Source organism: Ascidiella aspersa, chromosome 1 (assembly GCF_963924565.1).
Source record: "Ascidiella aspersa chromosome 1, kaAscAspe10.2, whole genome shotgun sequence".
NCBI classification, from domain to species: Eukaryota; Metazoa; Chordata; class Ascidiacea; order Phlebobranchia; family Ascidiidae; genus Ascidiella; species Ascidiella aspersa.
The window spans coordinates 24,767,142-24,791,764 of NC_139447.1; the positions used below are offsets into that span (position 1 = coordinate 24,767,142).

The 24,623-nt window shown below is 41.4% G+C and overlaps 1 protein-coding gene across 1 annotated transcript; it reads right to left on the bottom strand.

The window, feature by feature from the left end:
- Positions 1-23,263, bottom strand: LOC146168458 (uncharacterized). Its single transcript, XM_083389083.1, has 9 exons — positions 23,186-23,263; positions 14,288-14,382; positions 9,500-9,635; positions 8,804-8,918; positions 7,370-7,484; positions 7,032-7,154; positions 5,111-6,537; positions 4,519-4,644; positions 1-3,267 (listed from the first exon to the last, which is right to left on the bottom strand). Exons 2-9 carry the CDS (start codon positions 14,288-14,290, stop codon positions 1,542-1,544), a joined length of 3,771 nt encoding a protein of 1,256 aa, XP_083245209.1. The 5' UTR covers positions 14,291-14,382; positions 23,186-23,263; the 3' UTR covers positions 1-1,541.
- Between the last annotated feature and the right edge of the window lie 1,360 nt (positions 23,264-24,623).

The window sequence follows — 24,623 nt, forward strand, 5'->3', positions numbered from 1 at the left end:
CAAAAATTATAGCGACGTTTTGTTATTGGTATTAAACTCTTTATGTTTGTTTTGTTCTTAAAACATAAATATAGGGCCTATGATTAACTGGATAAAACACAGTTTAAGAACAATTGGTTTAAAGAAAGTCTAGCTTTATAAAAGTAATAATTAAGGGCTTGCAAAATGTAAACGATATTCTATAAATTACACAGCGAATGAAATATAGACTGTTTTTAAGCCTAGTTATATCACAGAACTATTTTTATTAGAATATGAAAGGCTAAAATATTTCTGAACTTTACATGAAGTTAAACGTAAAACACAACACAGGATTTGAAATATATAGGTTTTATGGCACGTTTCAGTGGAATTACGGTAGGTTTCGATTGGCACGACAAAAGGCACACACTTAACATATTTGGCACAAGCAAAGAAATGGAATTTCTGGCTTATGGTTTCGAAAACCGTTGCAATACATCTTTTTCATGAAATACATAGTGTAAAAAATGCAGACTTGGCAAGCAGCGACTGATTTTAGTGTTTTTCTCATTCAGGAAACAAAATTGTCATAAATTGAAAGAAATAGAAAGCTAAACACAAACCACAAGAGCGTTTTCAAAATGTGCAAAACATGTAAGGCTATTAACAATGGTATTAGCGGTAAAATATGGTTTTCTTTCGTTCTGTCAAGCTTCATTTTACGGTTTATCTGTTGCGAAAGTAAAGGCTGAGTAACATCGGCGAAAGAGGTTGTTTTGTTTTTGGCATTTCCGTCACTTAAAAGAAAATCATAAACATGGAATAGAAGCTAATGCTCGAGTACATCGGTAATGTTGGTTGTTACTGACACATAAATATTTAAACGAGTTTCACGAAAAGTAAAATGTTTGATTGTGAAAACACTCACTTTTAGTGTAAACAGAGCCTACTTTTTTTAACAATTTTAAGTATTTTGTTTGTCATGGGCGGTGATGCGGTAAATATGTGGCTTAACAAAATTCTATCAACACAGTGATGAACAAATGGATGAAGACAAACAGGCATACAATCGATAATGCATCGCTACAAGAGAAAGCCCAAACCTTCCTAAAATAAATGTAAGTTGCATGACATGGCGATGACATGGTTAGGGATTAACGTTTTTAGAGCGCAATGTGTAAGGATAAGCCGAAGCAAAACACCGATTCGGAAATGCGGGTAGCATTTGGAGCAATATTAATGCGACACACTCGGATAAGCGAAAGGAACCGTAGAGAAAAAGGGGGACTTCGACACCACATTTGTACACTAAAGAAAAACATAAAAATTAATACCATTTGGTATTTTTTTTGTTATATCGTGTACTAGACAAGACGTAACTAAGTTATATAAATTAAAAGCTTAATATTGAATCATATAGGAAGGAACCGACAAACTAAACGAAAACCAATAAAGCTTAAATGGAGCATTGCCTTAAACAAAAAATGTTAGTTATAATTGTCCGAACAGGTTCGCGCAAATGACAGAATCGTTTGAACAGACTTTGCCACAATCAAGCGTGATTATGGGTATACAAATATTTATGCGTGATAAGCAAGGCTTCGGTGCAGGTTGGGGTTCTGACTATGGCGATTGCGACTTCTCACGGAAGTAAACATCATGTCGCAGCCCGGGACAGTGCATTGGTGCATCTCACGGAGGTGGACCGATTTAAAGTGAACTCTCAGCGTACCTTTGTTGCTGTACATTCGCTTACATATGCTGCACTGTACCGGGCCGGTTTTCCATGTGTTTCCTTCCATGCTCAAGGTAGGGTCGTCCATCTCTGTGACGTTGCTAAATGGCGACGACAAGCCACCCAGCATGGCTCTCTCAGCCTCACCGTTGATAAGGTCGGATGACGACACTCCCATTTGTTGGGAGTCGTGGAAACCAGATGATGCCCGGTTGCTGTTGGCCGCGATCGCTGCTGCCCAAAACGTATTCATCCAATTTCTGTTGAGCAGGTTTTGATTTGGCAGCACGCCAGCTTGCGCGACTGTTGATACGGGTGGGAAAACGGGGGGAAACAATAGAGATTTTGTGGGAGGAAGAAGACTGTTGTTCCACATCGGCATGAAGGCTGACGGCGTCTCTGTAGGAAAGAGTTTAGCGTAGGAAGAAAATGAGCTGTGTTGCATGGAAGATATGTCGGAAGCGTATTTGTACATCCCGAAATCACGTTGTGGTAGTCCTGCTTGAACAGAAAACCTGCGTTTCCAAACGCTGTCGTCTTGTATCTGATCATCGTCGGGTCGCATAGTTTCAAACGGGGCAACAGGAGCCGATTTTCGTCGCTTGTGATCAAAATCAAGGGTGCCATGGTCTGGTGTTCTCATGTTGGCGTCACTAACATCGCGCTGTCGTTTTCTAGAAATTCCTGTTTCTTTCCAATCACCTGTTTGTGGTTTTATCTTGACAGTAGACGGTGACGGCGGATCAAGGCGAATTGAGGCGTTATTATGTTCCCCAGTGCTATTTTCGCCGCGATTTGGTGTACCCACTTGCCTGCCAATTAAGTCTGGGTATTTACTCAATGGATTTTTAGAACAAGCACCATCTAGTAGTTTGGTTGAAGGCGCAAGAAGGTTGACCAATGACGACGGTTGCGAAAAGTCGGCACAAGTGCGAGGAGCACCTAGGTTCCGCTCAAAAGGCGGTACAATAGTGCTGGTCGAGCGGCGCTTGATGCTATCAAAAACCCGAGGTGCTACCATTCGTGTTTCATCAACCGAAAGCTTTCGTCCGGCAGGATAAAATTTCGAAAAGCTGCTGGTCTTGTCGGACGCTGTCGAGAAGCTGTTTGGTGAGTTTAACTGGAAAGGCAAGAAATTTGCTGAGCTGGACGTTGGAAAGTTGGCGGTGGAAAGCAAGTCCGGCTTGATGCTGTAAGCCTTCATCGCCTCAGCGAAAACCCTCTGATAAACTGCCATGAACTCGTCCGACGCTACAGAGGAAGAAGCTTTATCGCCTAAATTTGCGGACGCTTTATCTGCCTCGCAACGCTCGATCTTGCGCTGCTGGTGAGCTTGCTGGTGCTGACTTTCGCTTTCAAAGTCAGCTTTACTTCTCTGCGGTGTAGCCAGAACAGCCGAGGGTGTTTCCAATTCGGCGTTTTGCTCGCTGGAGCTGTTGTTGTCGTGGAAGCTGGAGACCGGCGACGGGCCGCAAAGTCCGGGAAGTAGTTGCTCCTTGAGCTTTTCCGTCATTCCGGTGGTTTGCGTGCTGATCCTCGGATCGCTGTACAGGCCGCGGAGACGCAGTTTACTGCAAACAACCAAACTGCGTAAATCGAACTGAGAATAGCATCACATTCATTTTATTACAGCTTTGGGCAACAAAAAGCTCAATACTGCGTTGGAATAAATCGACAGTTGATATAGGCCAGATACAACTCGGTCAAAATTTACACGTCGACTAATATAGGTCAGAGTAATGAAGTATTTAATATTAGTATTATTACCTGGAATTATTTAAAGTCAAATTAGCAAAAGTCGGCTTTTTTTAGATTTAAGGTATTGTTTGTGGAAGTCAGAAATCAAAGAAAAAATATATTTTTTTCATTCGGCATTGAATGTTTAGAAATAACGTCATTTTTTCAATTAAACTCTTTATTTTAAAAATCACTCAATTGTTTCAATCATGCACCGCGATTTTAGATGGGCCATCATGGACCGCATTAAACTAGTCCACGTACCCCCAAGTGGTCCATGGAACCCAGTTTAAGAACCCCTGCACTATAATTTATCAATTGTCGCGTATAGACTACGAAATAAATTATTTTTAGGCCATGCATAAATAAGTTTATAATTTGTCGGTATTTTGTAGACCAGACCAGTGTTTATTAATCAAGTTTCGATCGAACACTTGGGTTTGACAACGCTCTTTCACGGCTTCGACGCGAAAGTCATATAAAACATGAACAGCACGGACTACTTAAAGCTGTATCAACGATTATTTGAATTTTCTCACCTAAAGTTGCTATTATAAACAACAAAGAAACCCTTAGTAAAAATATAAAATTGACTCATATTACTAAAGCCTTGATTCTCACAATTATTCATCGAAAAACAACGAGAGTATGGTCGCATGTACACAGAATGATTTTTTGTTTTTTTGTGACCATGCGAAAATGTGGGGTTCGACAGAAGCTTGGTAAATGATGTAGGGGTTCGGTAGGGTAAAGCAAAGGTTCTACTGTCGTAGACATTTGGGTTTCACATACGCTGTGAATAAATACATTTATTTCTCATAGAAAGCTTGGCGCTCCACATGACTGAATTAAAATATGCAATGGTATCGAATTACACCCTTTTCTGACAATAGTCGAGTACACACATCGTAGTGGAAAATGTACAATGTCAAAAAACTTAAAGTGGGCTACAGAGTGATTCACGTAAACCACGAAGCAAAGAGTGCAATAAACCCTGAGCATTGCAGCAGTTCAACTTATAGATACCTAATTTTATTAAGTGTCAAGGATCAGCGACATTTGTGAGTCTGACTTGCGACACTCACCTGTGCAGGTTTGCGTTGGCGCTGTGTCGATCTCGGCTTCGTTTTGACGGGAATGTGGCGTTGCATCCTGGCACCGAACACTGCCACATCTCCTTTAAGTGTACGTTCTTTATATGAAGCTTCACACTGCAAAGAGGAAACGCGTAGTTGTATTCGCAGGGTTGGTATTTGCAAAAAAATATCTAGTGTCAAATATTTAACTCCAACTTTGCGTCTTATCGAAAAGCACTCATTGCGTTTTAATGTATAGTCACATAAATTGTCACTTGCGATAAGCTATAAGTGTTCGTTTGCTAAAAATAGGTTTAGCTATAATTACAGGTTCACTGTCAAGGTGATATGGACCACCTCTTGCAGTCACGGTAATGTCGCTTAACCGCACTGTACATGAACCTCCTACAAAGTCCAAGATTATCTATTTGAAACCGCTTTACATAGCTAGCCACTTGCGCAACGAACTAAGTATTCATTTTGTCGGCTTTCGAACTTTTCTAACGAGTGCTGTCCGTTATTTAACGCTGAAAAGCCTAAAATCGCGCTAAAACACAGCAAAGAAGGCAAAGGCATTTGCCTGCAAGGCAAGGGAATTTACCTGTAGACGTTTTTGAATTCCTTTCCACAAAGATGACAATTTCTGGAACGTGTAGGAATCCAAACCCCGCTGTGAATTTCTCCTCCTGGAAGGCAAAAGTCTTTCTGCGACGAGTCACCAAATTCTATGGGAGGCTCGAAGTTTTTGTGGCGCGAGGTTGGATCGAGCGTGTCATTCAGTCCAGCAAACATCTTTGCAGGAAATCGAACGTTTTCTGAAGATCGTCTCGCCTTTTCTTCCGCTGGTATTAACTGTTGATATTCAGATGAAGTTGGCAGTTTTGGACTTTTATCTTCCTCTATGCTTCCGTCGGACCTCTCTTCGGATCTTTCGAACTTACGTTTCCTATTTGATTTCTCAGCATTGGATTTTTCCGGGTCTGAATACGACCCGTCATAATCGACCTGTCGAGACCTTTGGTCGTTTGGCACTGAACGTGAACGTCTTAAAAAGTGGCCACTCGGCTTATGCGCAGGTGCACTTTCCGACATCATTTCCTTGATCATTTCTTCGCCGCTACTTGTGACTTTGGGCGAATTAGCAAAGACCTGTTGCGATACTGGAGATGTATCTTCTTCCTCATTCTCAACAATGCTGTCCGCAACAATGTCGTCTCTACTTTGTTCCTCACATGTTGGGCTTGGGATATCTTTCTCTGTGACGACTTTGTCGCTTTGTAGCATATTGGAACTGTTATCGACTGGATTCTGGGCAGTTCGGGACGAAGACGACCATTTTGCTAGCAGCCAGGGTAAAGCAATAGACTTATATTGACTTTGCCATATATCGAACAGCACGTTAAAATTTTTTAGTTCTGGATTAAGGAAGGTTGTTTTGTGATCGCTGGGATTTGAATCGCTTTTGCCATGTTCTGCGGTTTCTTCTTGGCAGCGAAACGGAACATTAGGCTTTCTTTTGTTTTTTCTGTCAAGAGAAACAGAGGGTGGTTCATCTTTGCCAGAAACTGTGTCATTTTGTTCTTTTGTGTCCGGCCCACTTTTAACACAGGGTGGTTTAGCATGCGATGACGAATTGTAAGACAACATTTGGGAGTCAATTTCAGTTGTTGTAGTCGAGTTACGACGATTCCGTTTGTCTTCACTATTCAGTATGCTAGGTTGTGAAGCAAAGGAATAAGACTTCCTACTTAAACTTGACTCTGGTGACGACGAAGCATCGTCAGACGAGGTGAAAGCGTTAAGTACGTCCGAGTGCTTTTCTTGATCGGAGATGTCCATTTTGTTTTTCACTCCGTTAAGCTTTACAGAGAAATCTTGCGTTATGTCGGCGGCTGCGTCCAGGTGTACGTTGTACAAAGGCTGGCGTGGACGTACTGGAGATGAACTGGATGTGGCCGCGTTGTACGTGTTTGCACCGGACACGGATTGACAGGAATACGACGATGGAAGAGTTAAAATGCATTGATCCTGTCAAAAAAGTGTAACGCAAAAAGAATAAGTTATCTCAGAAATGAAGCAAAAGACATAACATTTTGGCCCGCAAGAGTATGCAGGCCAAAACGAGCGCGATAGAAATAATAACGTTCTATATTATGTGTTCAATAGGAAAATAATTTATTACAGAGATAAATAATAATTTAAAAATTACGGGCTTGAAACGTACAACGTTGTATAAAATTGGTATATGATAAAATTAAAAAACAAATAATATAGCTACATGACAAAGTTTGTACAATTTTTGAAAAACAAATCGTATATTATTTTTTGCAGTGTAACTCCAATATAGCTTCACGTACATCAGTATTTCCAATGTACATTATTGGTTTACACGGTTTAAGCTTTTGCATCTGCAACATGGCCAATAGTCACAGTGTCGCGGCATTTACCACGAAATGAAAAACTGGTTTGGGCGGTTTGACGCGACAGCAATATTTATAAAGCTTTTTGCACATCGGTCTTACCTGGTAATCTGCCAGCATTATTCTCTTCGCTACGTCGAACGTGTCTGTAAAACGAAGAAACTGGAGAAAAATCAACTTTTCTTCGATATAGGAAATAAAATTCCCCCACGGTGATCCCTCACCCTACAATAAAACTTATTTTAAGTGCCTTAATTTATTCAGTATACCATATTGGGTAAAAATGCACCATATTGGGTAAAATGGTATACGTATCATAAATATATAATATGATTTTAGATATATTTAGATAACTATAAAACTTTGAATAGTTTAGTATGCGGTGCATAACTTAACAGAGTACCCCTAAGTTAGCGATGAAGCTTTGTTTTTATATTTACCCGGAGCTGGTAACCCCGCAAATATTCAGGGTAGGTCCAGCCAAATTCGGCCAGCAGAGATGAAACTTCTCTTGCGGGCAACAAACAGAGTAGTCTATCAAGGAGAATCCTAATCCTGCAACATTAAATAAAATAAAGGTTAATATGTTTAAACTCATTATGTTGATCACGTTAAACATAATTCTGGCTATTTCTCGTCGTTTTATTTGTCTGGCCGTTACCATTAAAATATTTATTGTTACCGCTTCCTGAGATTTGTCGCCTATCATGAGAGTAATCTTCATGCAAATCGGGAATAAATGTTACTTAAAATGCACAAAATTTAGTTATTTGTCTGTATTACACTTTAGTTTTAAAGTTTAAAAAATAATTTAGAATTTATATATTTAGGTTAAAAATGAAATAATTATGTCAATTATATCCCTTGTAAAGCTGAAAGAAACAACAAAGTATCTAAATAAGTATAACTCGGTAAAAAACTTCTAGCTTCTAAAGTTTAGTATTTAAACTGTTTTATATGAGTCGTTCGCCAGTAATACACTTCTACACAACTGCTTATCAAACATCAGACTTTCGCCATAAAAATTTGCATAGAACTAAATGCCTGCAAGACCAAATCTTTACGCGTCAAACTCCCATACCAACTAGCGACTTCTACATGTGCCTCGCATTGTCACCGACAATTAAAGTCCTTGTATCCTGTCCACTACTTTACCTGCTGCTGGTAGGACGTGGTTGTCTGTCCGCAGCAGAGGCATTACCTAATACACTTTCGAGAAAATGATCACGTTTCAATTCTTTCCTGTTCCGTATAGCTGCGACTCGGTGGTGTTCCTATCGGCGAAAATTGTTGGGATAATAAGCAGGTCGCCTGGCAGCCGCCCAGTACATTAGATTGATTAAATGCGAACACTTCATCACAATGTCGTTAATTAGGTGTCCGGGAGAGCGTTTAGATGGAACAGAAGGAGGTCTCGCTATCGGAAATGTCTTTTGAGGCTACGTGACGGGGTGTGTAAGGCACAAGCATTCCTGCCGTAGCAACCCCCACCTTAAATTGGCTTTTGACGAAATATTTAGCACTCCTTTACTATATATAAATCGTTATGGGCAGTTGGGGCCATTAATTCATTGTATCCGCATTCCGTTTGCTATGCGACTTAAATGCACAGTAGAATTCCGCTCAACCTCAATTTACCTGTACTCGAAAATACTAAAACGTTAAATATATCGATACACTGCAGGGACAATAAATTCGTACTGATTGTGCGCAGTAGAAAAGACTGCTATTTCTAATAAATTTCACAAACATTTTACGCCAGAAATATAAAGAAAATTGTATTAACTGCCTACATATATAATATTGATTTTCCTTTAATAAACAATATCGCTAAGATTCATATTCCTTTTCATGCAAAAATAAGTAGAATTTACCGGATTGGAATGCCTTCTGTTCCAAACAAAACAAGGCTGGCCAAACTCCTTGAATCTTCTGCAGTTGCTGCACGCGGTTGAAAATTACTTTTTATTTCGAATAGTTTGGAGCATTCTAAAAAGAGAGATCCATGAAAAGCAGATTGCAATTTTTGAAACAGTATGTTATAATGAATCAATTATTTTTTTCTGTATAAACAGTTGTAAGTAGGGTTTGTAAAGTATTAGCTATAATGAAAGGGATTGTGATAAAACTGGCTCAGTCACCTAAAAACGATAGATACTTTTCTATAAATTGCGAGTTTACAAAATGGCTCGGTATGGGGTGGTTGGGTACGGGACATCACCTGAATGTTGCAAGTCACCGCGTTTCAGGAAACCGTATAATGAGAAGAAGTGATAAATACATTGGCGAATCTAAGATCGGTATATAAAAAATGTAGTTGTTTTACCGTGCTTGGCACCACTTAAGTTTGTATTAGACCTTAAGAGCACTGCATGTGCATCAATGCATTACCGGAAAAAATTGGCACAACGTTTATGCATAATATTAAACTTTGACAAGTGTACAAAAGTTTACGCCATATCTATAAATGCTTAAATTTATTTCAATTGTGGGTAAAAACCACAAACTTACTTACAGTTGATAATGTTTTATATTAAGAAAATATATACTATGTTCAACCAATTTCTTACTATGAAAGATCCAGCAGTGGTTACAGGCAGCGCACTCGCGTGGTCGTTTGTCTACAGCTCGAAACTCAACGCAGTCACAAAGGTCAACGTTGCAATGGATTTTTAGTTTCTTCTCTTTGTTGGCAGATCCTTCAGCCTATCCGGACATAAACAATGGGATCATTGAGGTTTACTCCAGGAGAATTGAGTTTTATAATTGGCTTTGTAGTATTAAGGGATTAGAATTAAGGTCAATTCACTTATTAAGCATTTTTTTCGCGAGAAAGACGCAGGTGACACGTATATTAACGCGGAGGAAAAGATGAAACGACTTGACGACTCAAGGGTCAGCTTTCAAGTCGCTTACCCATACAAAGTCACCCGAGTGAGACCTGGAAGTCAATTCGCCTTGCGTCCAGGCAGCTTTAGGCGGGGTCGCCGAGCAGGGTTACCGGAGCCAGCGCTGTTTAGGATGACAACAAGTCGCCCGGCCCGCATCCAGTTGCGCGCCCGACAGATCACAAAGGCGGGCGGCGCGTGCACGGCCAAGCGAAACTAACGACGCAAACCCGTTGACGATTACTGGCTCGATAAGGCCGCACAAAACTTCTTGCTGGGGCCAAATCAAAGCGACTGAACTTGGCAACTGCGAGCTTCACTGCGCGGTCGCGTAAGTCAGTCAATCGGCACCCCTTGCTTTTAAGACGCCCCTGCTCGTGAAATTGGGGCGACGAGGCGAAAAGTGTGATAGCGTTAGCGGCGGCGCTCTTCGGAGGTTTGCCAGCAGTTTTTTTTTTGCTGACAAAATGCTTGCGAATCGAACCGCAGCCCTCGTCAACAGACACGTCTTGTCGTCGTGCCCGCTCAAGCGTCCACAAACGTGATCGAGTATGTGCATTACTTGGCTCAGTTGTTGTCGCTTGCGCAAACGCGGTTTATGACCGCTCTAAACTTGTCGTCTTGTTTTTTTAAAACCATGGCGCTTCTCAATTATTAAACAAATCCGTATGTTAACACGTTCAGGCGTTATAACGCAATAAAAAGCTAATCTTCACTGTATAAACATTGAATGTATAGATTTTATAGATGATTCATGGGTATTGTTTCTATTTCGATTTTTTTTTTTTTTAGTTATTTTTTAGTGTTTGTTTGAAGTTATGTAAATGGCGGAGAAGGCTCCGAGAAAGCTTCATCGTTCACAGAAAAAGTATTGATTGGCTGTTAATGACAAACAATTTCGATTTTTGAAATTAAACATGCAATCAATAAACATACAAATTAATATAAAAATACTACCTTGCCATATTTAATTTCCCATTATTTATGTATGTATAATATTCAAGTTTTACGGGCGTTAATTATTAAGCAATTTTGTTTGTCTTACAAAAATAATTAAGGCTTCCAAATATCCAAAAACAAACTTCCAAATTAAATTTTCCTTTACCACAACTTAGAGACACCGAAGAGTCCAGGTTCATTGTGACTTGGAAACTTTGCGAGCACGTTTAGCCACAGGCGCGGCACTACATGCCGTTAGGGAGTACCAATAAAGCTGTGTGCGACATCTTAACCGAAATCCTGTCACGTACTAAAGTTGGACAGCAGGGAGGTTGCTGGCTCGCAAACTGTCAAAATTATCTGCCTAACATAACAACGCGTAGAATGGGTCGGTGTACGGCAAGATAAGACTAGCGCGTTTCTGCAAATGTTATAGTCGTCGTGTCGCAGCATAGGAGGACATTTGTCGTCAAAGTCGAAACTCTCTCACGACCTTGCTGATTTTGGCAAGGGTGTCGCCTTGAAAGCAATGGATGCCTCCACCTACTTCCGAAAAAATCCAATTAGCTACCAGGTCAACGGACCAAATTAAATACCTTCGAGATGATTTTGTTTGAAATAACACAGAAAAATGCTAAGATTATTATTTACTATAAGAAACATGTAAATTGACTGCATAGATAAGGTGTTGAAATTTTTTTTAGTTAATTAAAAACAGACAATCCCTTTTCGTGACAAAACTCATAATGGCTTTGCATATCAATTTCTTATATAATGATTAGTTTATGGCATAAACTAAATTAAAAAAAGCGATAAAATTTTGGGTATTTAAACTACCAACAGAAAGTCACCTTGTGCCTTTGAACCAGTCATATTCGGGATAGGCTTTTAAATAAAATGAAACAAAATATTGCAGGGATCGTCGCAAGGAACACGCCAAATTAATGAAAAGTGACAGGATAGTGGGGCGTGGGGAGACGGTTACCCGAAAGCGATTTCCAAGTAAGCGGGACTCTTTGATCATTACCGCCCTTGACATGGCGAAAGTGCTGGTAGCAAATCCAGTGGCCTGAGACATCAGACTAATCACTATAAAGGCTGGCAGCGTTAGGTGCAGTGACTGTTGGGGCCAAGTTCGCCCGGAACGAAGAACGTGGGCGCCCGGTTGAGCGTCGGAGACTTAAACACAGTTGCTCCCCTGTCAAGACGCACCGTGACCTCACCGGGTAAAAGCCTAAAACAAACGGAGGAGGCGGCTCGGGCCGGGGATCCTCGGGCAATTTTCCGCATTCCTGGACAGAGCTCGTCGCAACTTAAGAGGCTTATCTTCAGTGGAAAGTGAAGTGTAAATTCTGACTTGGGTGGCTGCCAGCCGCCCGTAACGCAGTCGGGGGCGGACGCTGGTGTTTGTCGACAACAGACTAATATTGTTCGTGCTGAAATACCAAAATCGCCTGATTTTCGTCCGGTTATTTTTCTTTCACATTCCTAGAGCAACACTTACTGATGCGTGTTTATGTTTCTCTTGATAATCTCGTGCATGCTTGTTTCGCACACAGCAGGGACATCAATCATGCGAAGAAACGCGGCCAAAATGAAATCGTCAGTAAAATGTTTCCATTTACCACAAATGAAAAAGTATGTCGACTGTTCAGTAGGCTTACAACGGCTTACGCAGGACTCTTGCATTATATCAAGCACAATCTGCTATTTAAAACAACCTTTTAAGCGTTCAGATTGAAATCAAAGAGGAATAAACGAAGAAGTCAGTGTATGGTGAGAGCAATGTTGGCATTGCTGTACATTGCGTCATGTGGGCTTAGAGGAAAATCACGGATAATTACAAAGTTTGTTGATATGATGTGGTACCTAAATTGAACAGAGGTGCCTTGATGCGCCTTTGAATGTTTATACCCCGGAGCCAGACCGCTGTGGTTCGACTCTCTTTTGGGGCACCACGTTCCTGGAAACCGAACGTAATCCGCTAATCATCATTAGAACCTTTTAGCATTGACCGAGAAGCAACGAATCGTTTAAGCCTGTTAATCTATTTTTTATTTAAAATACACCAGTGTGATTCGAAAAGTGTCGACTTTTAACGCGACTGGGGGAAATTGGTTCTACATAAGCTTTTTCAATAATAGATGCACAGTTACGAAGAATATAGTACCATCTAAATGGCGCTGTAATTCACCCGACACGAAATATCAATAACCACTCTTGCAGCAAGCCAAAGACATGGTTTGTTAAGTATTTACACTCACCGAGTGTTTAGACTGAAACCAAAACTCTTATCCCACACAAGAACTTTTGATATGAACAATGATAGCATGGGATCTAACAAGAATCCAGAATCCAACCCTCTTTCGTGCATCAACATTTAAAAGCTCGAATAACAGACAAAGGCGACACATGATCATCGAGAATTGTATATTACAACCACGATTATCGTTCAATCACTTCCACCTCGAGTAGGAGCCCATTATCCAGAGTACTCCACACTCCTCTGGTGGCGGTTTGTATATGCTAAAGGAACGCACAACGAGAGTGACAGTAATGGCAAAATTTAAGGGATTACGGCTGCTAAAAGCGACGAAAATCGTTGGTCGCGCGTTGACACCGGCGCAAAATAAACCTGACAACAAATTTGCAAGGTTGGATGTTCAGGTGCTCGGAGCGCGCGATTAGAAACGAGATTAGGCCAGATTGCCGCTCAACGCTCTTGTGTCAAATCGCTACAAGCCTGGACGATATGCGACGACGTTGATTTGCGTGTAAACAGAGCGAAAATCTGTACATGACTTATGTTTCGCCTCTCGGGCCTGCTCGGTTTATTCTCGGCGCCCGAGACAGCCCGCCATACAATAAACAGATAACGCCCTAATGCTCCTTCGAAACGCTCCTCTTTGAACTTTGCACCACGAAACTTTCCTAAAGAGCATTTCTTTTATTTATTGCTCTTGTGCTTTTCTAGTGCTCCTGTGAAGCATCCCTCGACGTGGCGACGTAAGTGCGCTTAAATAGTTGCCATCTTTTTAAAGGCCTTATTCAGTAAACACCATGAAACTCTAGACCTAACCCGACGGACCGAGTTTACCTACTAGAGGACAACCAAAGTATGTTTTGTCGCTATAGATTAACTTTAAAAATGTATCATTTTACCATCCTATCCAAAACGAAAAGACAAAACAAGAGAGATGTACCAATTATTACAGTAGTTATTTAATTATGTTTGGAAACAGCCAGTTTTCATTATTGATCGATAGAATACTCTGTAGGCCAGGATACATTAACCTACCTTTTTATTAAAATAAAAGTATTACATAATAGACTATTAATTTACATTTACATTTTCTGGCAACTTTGATATTAAGGTCAAGTAAATGATAATTTCCAGAACGTAAATTACTTTCTCGAACTGTTGCATAATTTTACAAATCTGTAATTTCCTGTCAATAGGCGGCCACCCTTTAAACTTTTAAGGACATCTAAACAATGTGCTAAAGTGTAGAACACATGCAAAATATTTACCATGAATCATTGGACACATCGGACGTCATGAATGGTTTGCACTTAATCTTTTACACGAAGCCTTCCAAAGTGACTTTTTGCTATTGGCTTATACTCTGAAAAACAATGGTACGCGAATGTTGAAATAGTTATTAAAGTTCTTTATCTACATTTTTCTGTGTAGGCCTACACTACAGGTAGCTTAATATTTAGGCAGATTTCTTCACAGAATGAATTGTAAGAAAGTCATTTCAATTTTCAACTAATACTGGAGAAGGCTGCGACATTGCGATGTTACCACTGGAAGGATGGATATAGTGTCAAGTGTGTGGTGTATAAATAACGGAATATGTTTGTGTGGACACAAATGACCTAATTCTTTTTGTGATAAATATTGCTATTTGGTTTGCAGCCGACCCACAATTTTTGGTTTTAAATAAAAAATCTATTATTTCATTATTTTTCTATGATTTAATGGTCACGCACAAGTTTATGTGACTAAATTACCCTGTCTCATTCGAGAGTTTGTAAAAGTGAATTCTCGGTGTGCAACAGCGTCAGCTTGTGGTCAAACGTTATGTATGGAGCGATTTTCCGCGCGTGACAGGAAAACGCCATTATTACGCAAGTTTATCAAACATAGGTGACAATTTTATGCAGGCCGGATCCAATCGGACTTGAAAATGATTACAGGTGATCGCAATTGAGCCAAATCGTTCTTGGGACGGGATTGCGCCCATCGGCACGTAATCCTTTGGTTAAATAAAGAATATCGAGCGCGAATTACATAGTGATGATCCAAAGCAGGTGCAAGCCTGATTGGACCAAAATATCGAGAAATATAATTAACGCAGTTCGATAATGAAATTGGAGGTAAGATTTTTGATATAATCCATTTGGTTTATTTAGGCTTGTGGCGTAAAATTTAATATTTTAGGAATCACCGTCACCAATCGTCACCAATCATTGCAAGTACAAAAGACAGCTGCTAAAGCTTTTACGAAAACCTCCTTTTTAAGAAAAAGTTATTTAAAGTGAATACAGAATATTTAATAATGACAATTTTTCTACTATAGATTCTTTACTTTTAAATTTATCCAAGTACAAGATGTATCTCTGATGATGGGCAAGTCTGGTCCACTTAATAGATGCTTTGGTTATTTTTTTAATAACCTTTTCCTAAAAGAGTATAAACTATATAAATAATACAAAATTATGTCAAAAACAATTTTAATGAGAACGTTAAATAATCCATTCTCAACAGTATAGTAAAGATGTAATTTTAAAAGGTTGTTGACAAAGTCCCCCAGTCACACGAAGCTCTTTCTTATCCAACGATCTTCACTTTTTTTTGGTTTTTAAAAGTACCAACGAAAAATGCGTGTTTTAATCTATAGATCGGGATAACGTACTGTGCGAAGTTCTCCTGAACGAGCAATGTTACCGATACATCGGTCAACGTTGATTCGCCATTTTTTTTAAAACGCAGCGGCCATTTTGAGAAGTCGTGATCAGCTCGGACGAGCCAATGATTCAGTTATAGGAAAATCTCATCTTGGCCTCTTCAACGGACCAATGTACGGCTTGTGCCGGAGCAAATGTCAAGGGCCGCCAATCGGTTTGTTGTCTGTATTACTGGTTGCGCGCAACTTTCTGAGAGCAAAATCTAGTTTAATTGCAGGAGACTGTTGCAAAGGCGGCGATGGCCGACTCGGCAATGTAACAGTTTCGCGACGGATTGACGGGTCTAGCCGCTTATTTTAATTAAAATGTGGAACTTTCCAGAAACGTGTTTCACTAATTGAAAAGCTTAAAGAACTTATTCAGTTTAATCGTGAGGAAATAGTGTATACAAATCCTCGACTGTGTTTAGTACCTAAAGGTGGCGTGACTTAACAAAAACGATAAACGTTTTCCTTAAACGTTGACAGCTTGTTTACTTAATTTTCATGAGGTGATATAAAAGTATTTGCATAAATGCGCGCACACCTTAATTGGAAATAAACTGTTTTATTTCCGAAAGTTGGTCATCAAAAAACTATTTTTGCCCTAAAAGACGAACATGTCATTTTAAAGCTTTCGATGGTGGATCACTTTTTCGTTATTCTGTTTAATAATAAGTTAACCACTTGGTAGAGATCTTCGTCGTAATGTGACACGCTTACCACAAACCACATTCTGTGAGGTCGAGACATAGCATTGACGGGCGATTTAAAAGGCAGCAAGTTATAGGCCTCGTCGTCGCAAAAATTGTCGCGAACGCGGTGCTGTAATTGTCGTCCTTCCCATCTGGTGTGTAATTTGTGTCCGGACCATGGCTTGACACGCCCCGCCTTACTTCAGCCTCATCGCCGAGTGGGTTAAAAATAGCCGCGTTGAACAAAGTGCAGTTTACCTCTGCTCACGATTTGCGGTCGCCGTCGCGAATCAAATTGCCGCGCGGCGTACTTGGCGCTTTCACGCGGCCGCAATTCCGATATTATATACGCGAACGTTTAATTGCTGTCCGCGTGCCGAGAGATAATCGTCCGCGGCTTCTCGGTATCGAATGGACGCGACGATATATGGCCTCGTCCGTTTGTCACTATAAGCGGGTAAGAGCAGCGTCTTGGCGCGGAAATGTCACGAAGCCACATCTGTGACAGGCTTCACTCGACTCGGAGTCAGCCTTGCCGACAATTTCGCTATGAATCATATATGAACTTATATAAACTGCAAATTAGACCGTCAAAATGAGTGCCCAAATATGTTTGCTAAAGAATTTTAATCGGATTAAAAGTGTATAACAAGCTTGCGTTAGACGAAATTGGCAAAATTATCAAACATATTTCACGAAGATACTTCTTCCCTTGTAGAAAGACTTGTCCCGCGAGCCGGATTTCATTAATCGACGTACGCCAGATTGATTCATTGGAAAAATTCATGAGGTTCTTCACTGAAAGTGGCATAGACACGATAACGGTCTGTTTACGCTCAACCATCACCGTAACGAAAAACCAAATCCGCCCAATGGCTAAAAGAATTCCCCGTTAAAACCCAGCTCACTGCGACTGCATAAACAAAGAAAGGGACGTTGGCGACGACCCGCGAAAATACCAGGGCGACAATGCCCTCCTTGTCCCGGCTATCCTTCCTTAATTGGACAAATGCGTCTTCACTTTCGAAAGGCGTTTTTTCCGGGTCTCTGATCATAGGTCAACGGCTCGTTTATCAGCCGGGGTCCGCCCCCGTGGAATTCGTTTATTCACGATCACGACGCTCGAATTCGTGTCGCGCGAGCACTGGTCTGCAAATAGTAGGCCCAGCGCGTGTCACACTCGGGTGACTTTGAAGGATTACGCGACTCCGTGGCCCGATTGTTCGCCTTTGAAGCAGATGCCGCTCGACGAAATCCTGCCCCTCCTGGGGCCCCAACAAAAATTATTACCAAAGCACGGGGTCGCGGGGGTTGCGATTATTTGACATCACTCGCTCCGAGCCAAGTAAACATTGGGACTAAGACAATATCGCATTTCAAGGTCACGCCAAGGACAATTGTAAATTTGAGCTGCGGCTGCCCCCAAATGGGGGCTTGTGGTGAAGGCCAGACGAGCTATCGTTGACGTGGGTAAGGCGCCAGGCTACTGACGACGCGACTGGGCAAGCGAAAGCCGACCCAAAGTCGTCTGTCGCGTCAACCTTTGCGCGAGGGTTTCGGCGTTCGGAAGCAACCCGTGACCGTGAAGCCACCACAAAAGAGCCCGGCGGGGATCATTTAACTTATTAAAATTCCGCCAGCGCTGATCCATCCAATCCCGAGCTCTGTCACCGTCACGAGTGCGCGGACGCGAAGCCGACGTGACCGCATAATTATATTGTCTGCCCAGCAGGACCCCGCGAAACAAGGGGATGGCCTTGCTGCGCACGATCTTCGGGGCAATTAAGATTCTCTTATCGCCCCGATCTGGACAGAGCTTCTTGCGCTAGCGAAAAGCAAGATTGACAACCCACGATTGGCTTTGTTGCTGTTATTGCAGGGATGCTTACGCCCGCTGTTTGTTCCGCTATCGGCGGGCAGCTAAGGCTCAAACGCGCGCCGCAGCATTAGCGAGGTAATGCGATGGGTGCTTGTGGGGTTGAGGCGCGTGCCCAAGCAGAAATTAGGACGGATAATAAACGACGACTGCCTGTCGACGCGGAACGCTGTCGAAGCCGGGCTCTGTTCGTGGTAAGCTGGATGCTTATTACTCTGGTACTGAGCAAAGGCCGGCTACCCCGCATCTCAATTTGTGCATTTCGGCGCGCTCCCGAATCAGGGGGAAAGCGAATTAAGCACAATGCCCAAGCACCGACAGTCTCCCGTAATTGATACTAATTGAAGTGTGGCGCAGCGCGGCGCAAGCGAGACCAACGCGTAAAATGATGAATTACAGATTAGCGAACTGTTGAAGCCATTGCGGTATCGTTGGTGTACAAATTTAAAACTTGAACTGATTTAAAAAAAATAGTCGGTGGCTCGTCCTTTATAGCAGCCAATGATGAGGGTATATCTAATCTGTTATGCGCTTCAGTTTACTGCTTGGACATAGTTATAGCCGAATGTGCAGCAACGATGTGACGTCGGGGTGTATGTTTGCTGCAAATACACAAACCTAAAGTTAAAACCACTCTTTCACGTGTGATCCGCGCGTGAAAGGGCGACCGCCACATCCGCCCGAAAGCGTAAGATTATCGTTGTTTTTCCGACTCAGCATGTGACCCGCGTTGAGAGCGCTTGAACCTTGCGACAAGCATTGCCCCTTTTGCGCCAAATCGTGATTTTTTTGGCCACAAGAGGCGGACGAGACAGCACACGCTGTGTTACCGTATCGCATATGTAAAGAAAATCTTATTTGACACTACAGGGATTTTTTGAAGTTTTGTGACTAGGCGGTAGCCAACTTAAACTGGCTTAATATGTTTTACCTTAATTGCGGGCACATATTTCTTTGCCTAACAACTAAAAACAAAATATATTTCAGTAAATGTGAATTCTGTCTGAAAATTCAGCGTATCAACACAACAACGCTACATTGCTATAGCAGAATATTTTAACGATTGGTTCCTTTAGTGACGGGCCTGTCAAACTTTTTTATGCTACGTACTCTTTCGATTGTTGGTATAGTGTACCCTCTAAAATAACAACAAGTGCCGAATGGTGGAAAATTTTAAAATTTTAAATTGTGAGCTTTTCACATGTGCATTCCAGTAACAGTGACTTGTTTATGTCTTGTAGCAACTCAAAAAGCTGTGCAGAATGATTGCTTTAAACACAACACAGTAAGCTTAAACGTTTATGACGTTCGTTATTATGTTCGCACCGATTTTCCAAAAACCTGTTGAGCAAAACGTATCAGAACAAGTAAAATTAACAGGTCAGCGTAACCCCTTAATTTCCTTTGCGTACCCCGTTTAAGAATCCTTACCTTAGACTAGAGTAACGCGTTGACATTAGGATAAATAATTTTCTCTCTTTGAAAATAATTTAAAAGTCTCAGCGTGTAATACATATAAGAACATAAGTATCAGAGACGATTAGAAACCGTGCGCAGTGACCAAATCGGATTAGATGTCAAGATTTTGTAGCACTTGTACTGTTTGTTATGTGTCTGAAACGATATAGCAACGATTTTGCAAGGGCCCTCACATAACAGCAACAGGCAACTTGACAAATAAAAAATGGAATTAAAACAGGCATATATTTATGGGAATATATGCTTGCGAGATTCCATTACTGTTTTTTTGTAGTTTAATTTCTCGACGAAAAGTCACGCAAAGCAAGTTGTGGTCGAAGTAACGAAAATGAGCCAACATATTTCAATCGGATTAAAGATATATCGCATCTTACCAAATGCAGAGGAAAACGAGCGTTTTGTGTTTAATGTTCGTGTGAGCGTGACAAGATGTCATCGGAGGCGCGGGGCGGATCGCGACGTTCGAGGTCATTTATCACGCTATTCGCGGGCTCAAGGTCATGTTGTCACCGACGACACTTAAATAATCTGCAAAAGTTTAACCTTTCGCTGCGACGGCTCGGAGGAGCTACAAACAAGACAACCACAATTCGCCTTTCCGAGTAGCGGGAGGAGCATTTTGCGTCCGATTTTACAATGATATGTCAACAGGGAGATTGTGCGTTACTTTGTCGCGTCTGCGATCCAATATAATGCACGAACCATGCAGTATTAGCGAAGTGCGGCTTCCTGACAAATCACCGGGTACATTTCTTGTAAATGTAATTATCCAACCTATAGCTTTTAATTTATCAGCAAACTATTCGTAAATTAAACAAAATAAATTAGCGAAGGTATACCAAATTAAAATTGTTTGTTTACTAATATACATCGTTTTGAATAAATTTAAAATTAAGATAAAACAAACAACAAACATAGATATTGAATACGAGTAAAAATCAAACTTGATTGCTTTTCGAAATTAGTTTCGCTTTCAAATTTAGCAATGACTCTGAAGGTCCTTCCCACCAATGGTAATTAGAGACATTGTAACTGCAGTGCAACAACGAGTGGCCGTCATTCCGGCAGTCATTCCTCTTGAAATGTCCGAGGCCGAGCTCTGCAGGTGGCAAGAGGCGTTCCTTGGCAGTTCCACCGCAAGGCTTGCAGTGTGCTGGCAGTTCCGGGAACGGCGCGCGCGATGCCAATCGTTCGGCGTTAAACAAGAATATAGTTTGATGAGCTGCGACTTGGAATCTCGCTCGTCATCTCCAGACCGCGGTCGAGCTCGTGCGATAAAGGCCTTGATTGTATCACGTACCTTGGCGTCCTGCGCTTTTCCTTCGCCAAGCTATCAATCAAGACTCTGTACGACCAACTGCTCTTTGACACAAGAAAATGCCGATCCAGATTCGAAGAGACAGGGCACGAATTTGGTGCAGATTAGACACGCACCGCTAGATAGGATTGTCGCAATAACACTGCATTAGCGAGGATACAGAAAACTATTTGTCCTTCTTTCTCGCCTTACGAAGGCGGACTGGCCAATAACGACAAATGTCGCGAAAGCAGATTCTAGGAGGAAACTCTTGTTTAAGGGAAAAACATCACATTACCTGGTGAACCATGAAATGCATTTACACTGGGGATTCACGTCAATACAATGGGGTAAAACCGATATGCCGACACTGTGCTTTTGTCGGCGGCAAACATATGTGCGTGGTACGTGTTTCAATGCCGGGAGCAATCGAGCCACAACCGTCAAAATCCCGACACTTTCGTCACGAAGCGAACAACTGCATTTTTTCGCGCTATACTTTGCGTCCGGTTGTTCTCCGTATATGCGCACTGCGGCCGTTCGGGTTATATATAGCCGATTAGCCGGCTCAAACACGTACACTCGGTTTTTCGTGACGTCAGCTACGTCAGAAATTTGCGAAACGCGTCGATGTTTATTATTCGTGTAGTATACGAGATTTTATAGGTATAAATTTAAATTATTTGCAAGTGCTGGCGTGGTCTCCAAGCCGTAAGTTGCGTTTTGTTGCTGCTATTATGAGCTATACAACTTGCATTCTGTCATGGAGCATGTGGCGCTTAAACAAATCATTAAGTCTCTCGGCGGACACTACGATTTTTCTCCGTTTCGAAAACTCCCACAGAAATATTTTTATTGCGCCACTCGGCAAACCATTTATTATATACAATTTCCTCTGTCGGTGGGATGACGAATCAAAATCCGAAGTCGCCGCATAAACCATGGGTGTGAGCGTAATAGCCACGTATCGGTCCCGACAATTGTCATTTATTAATTAAACACAAAAATGTTTGGAATACTTGGTTACTGTGATTTTAATCTGGTCGCTATTTAAAACTTAGTCAGCTCATTGTATCTTAAATTGTGAAAGTAGGACAACCCTAGTAAAGGGACCACTTTTTGAGACTATAGCTTTTCAAGATTCGTATTAGACACCGGAACGACGTAATGTTTGTTGATGAAACAGTGGTGTAACTCATGAAAACTGGCGACCTAGCGGGGCGATGTCAAGGTTAATTAACCTATATGACGGAAACCCTACGCAGGTAGCTCAGTTTGCGACAGTCTAAAGCCGTTTGACCCCCAAAGGCTGAAAAACAAGTGTCCTGGCTGAGCAGCGCTGTTTGTTTGCCGGCGATAGGCATTAGGCAACAAACAGTTTGAACTAACGCCCGGGTGCCAGAGGAGAACCAAAATCCCAGTGACTCATTGTTTTCTTTCGAGTTTTTGTCGTTGACGACGGGCTGACTGCCTGCCCACCAGACTTTTCGCGCACCGGTGTTAATTCATCGAGATCCTTTTGCACGTGGCACTCCTTATCGCGACCCAAACCCCAAAGACGTCAAGACGACGAAGCCCGCTGACCGAACAGTTTGGTGTCAACCGCAGGAAATTCGTCACTGAATTGACGAGCACTCTATCGAGCTTTGTCTTTCACGAGTGCCTCGAATTCTCCCGTTGGCAGCTCGAATGAAATGCGCGTTTTTTAGCGTCGCGAAAAACGGGGTCCCCTGTGCCAGTATTCGGTGTTGGGCGACCCACGGTTTCCCGACCCATCTGGTGGGGAGCGTCTGTCGTGAGCGCCAGGCGACGCTGTATCTTCTTTCAAAGGCGGCACTCAACGTCATACAGAAAACAATGAAAATCGTTTGGCAGCATTTTGCAAAATTCCATTTTCGCGCTGGTTGGTGTCCGGTGCAAGAAATTGTAATGTAATTTAAACAGAATCAATCACTCGGTATTGTGCGGCTTCAGTTATACTTTTAGTTTGTTAATTATAAATAGCATGTTTAAGGGTGTAATAGCCTATTATTCGTTGACGTGGCTAACGTTTATAATTAAGGAAGCAACTCTAACTAGGAATTCGAATTATTTGTACATAATGATTAGCATAAAAAGAACAATACTTACATTTCCGGCCAACCTCCTGCATCCACGAATAAAAAATGATTTTAAGCAAACAACAAGGTTTCACAAAACTATATAAATCTGCAAAAAAACGTCCCCCAACAATAAGTCCTAAGCCATTTTAGCAATATCAAGCGTCACCAAGGTGCTATTAATAATTGTTGCTGTGAATAAAAGTTCAATTCATGCTACATGATTTAGCGTTTGTCTTCTATGCGTGTCTTATTTGTTCAACAGACAAATATCACAGTAAAAGCGTTGAAATAGTCGAAATGCTTATGACCATATTAGGAGCAGGTCGCCGCACATTTGTGCTACGATCAAGTGACAGGATTTGTCTAACTGAGCAAACAAGTAACGGGGTCCGGACAGGGTGTTAGGGGATCTGAATCTTGTCGGGTCACCCAAGCGTGACATCGTTTAGGGTTCGGAATTTGAACTTTTTTCCCGATGGTTGACACGTTTTAAAAAACGTCAATTTAAAACAACATGACGAATTTCAGGCAAACGCATATTTAACAAAATACAAAAGTTTTAAATTATAGGGATATATCTCTAAACGTTGGCTTAAGACAGTGATTCTCAAACTTTTTTTTTTATCTTCCATGTTATAAACATCAAAGGGTCCGCTAATATTTTAAGATAACATAAGGGGTCAGCAAGGTGAAAAAGTTTGAGAATCACTAGCTTAAAGAGGCCGAATGGCTTTATATCGTTACCAGTTTTTGTTACCTTTAACAAAGTATATGTTCTTTGGACCATATTGTTCATTTGAAAAAATAAAACGTTAGTTTTTTCTCCAACTCACAAAAAATAAGGAAAAGGAAATCATACTTCACGAGACATCTCCCCGTGGCATTCAAGTAAAAGGTTCATGCTTGATGCGCCTAATTCAAGAAAAATGTGACGATAAACGACTTGAACTTGTCCGTAATTGTCGTCCACGACAGCAAACTTGTCCCTAAAAGCTGTGATTTGGTGTTGCGTTGCCCTCGTGTTTAAAGAAAATTCGAGAAGACTTTGACAGTTCAGCGAAATAATGTCGCCAAAATTGACCGATTAAGGGCGCCTAATTACATAAAGTCTGTAAACTCTCGATTAGTTTTGATTTACCAAATACTTCGGCTATATTTAGCTTGCTGTCCGATGGCTGAAGTTGGTCGCTAATAGAGTCGTGGTATCCAGGGTAACTTTTTTGTTTTCCTAAAAATCGATATGCTTTAATTGTGCAGACAATTATTCAAACTTGCAGAAAATATGTCTTTGCACGCACACTGCAGCCACCCAAAATTTCCTAACCAGGGTGCAACGGCACACTGGGTGCCATTTTTTGTATATTAAAGAAATATTCCAAACTAGATATTCTTTGCTAGTAAGGGTTTGCTGAAGAATGTTGACATTGTAGCGCTGGAAAGTACAGATATCGATTTATTGCCCTATC

Coding starts and splice junctions, on each gene's coding strand:
- LOC146168458 (XM_083389083.1), bottom strand. Junction 8,919..9,499: donor CCACTGCTGGATCTTTCATA/GTAAGAAATTGG, acceptor CTCTCTTTTTAG/AATGCTCCAAACTATTCGAA. Junction 6,538..7,031: donor TAATGCTGGCAGATTACCAG/GTAAGACCGATG, acceptor CTTTTTTGACAG/GATCAATGCATTTTAACTCT.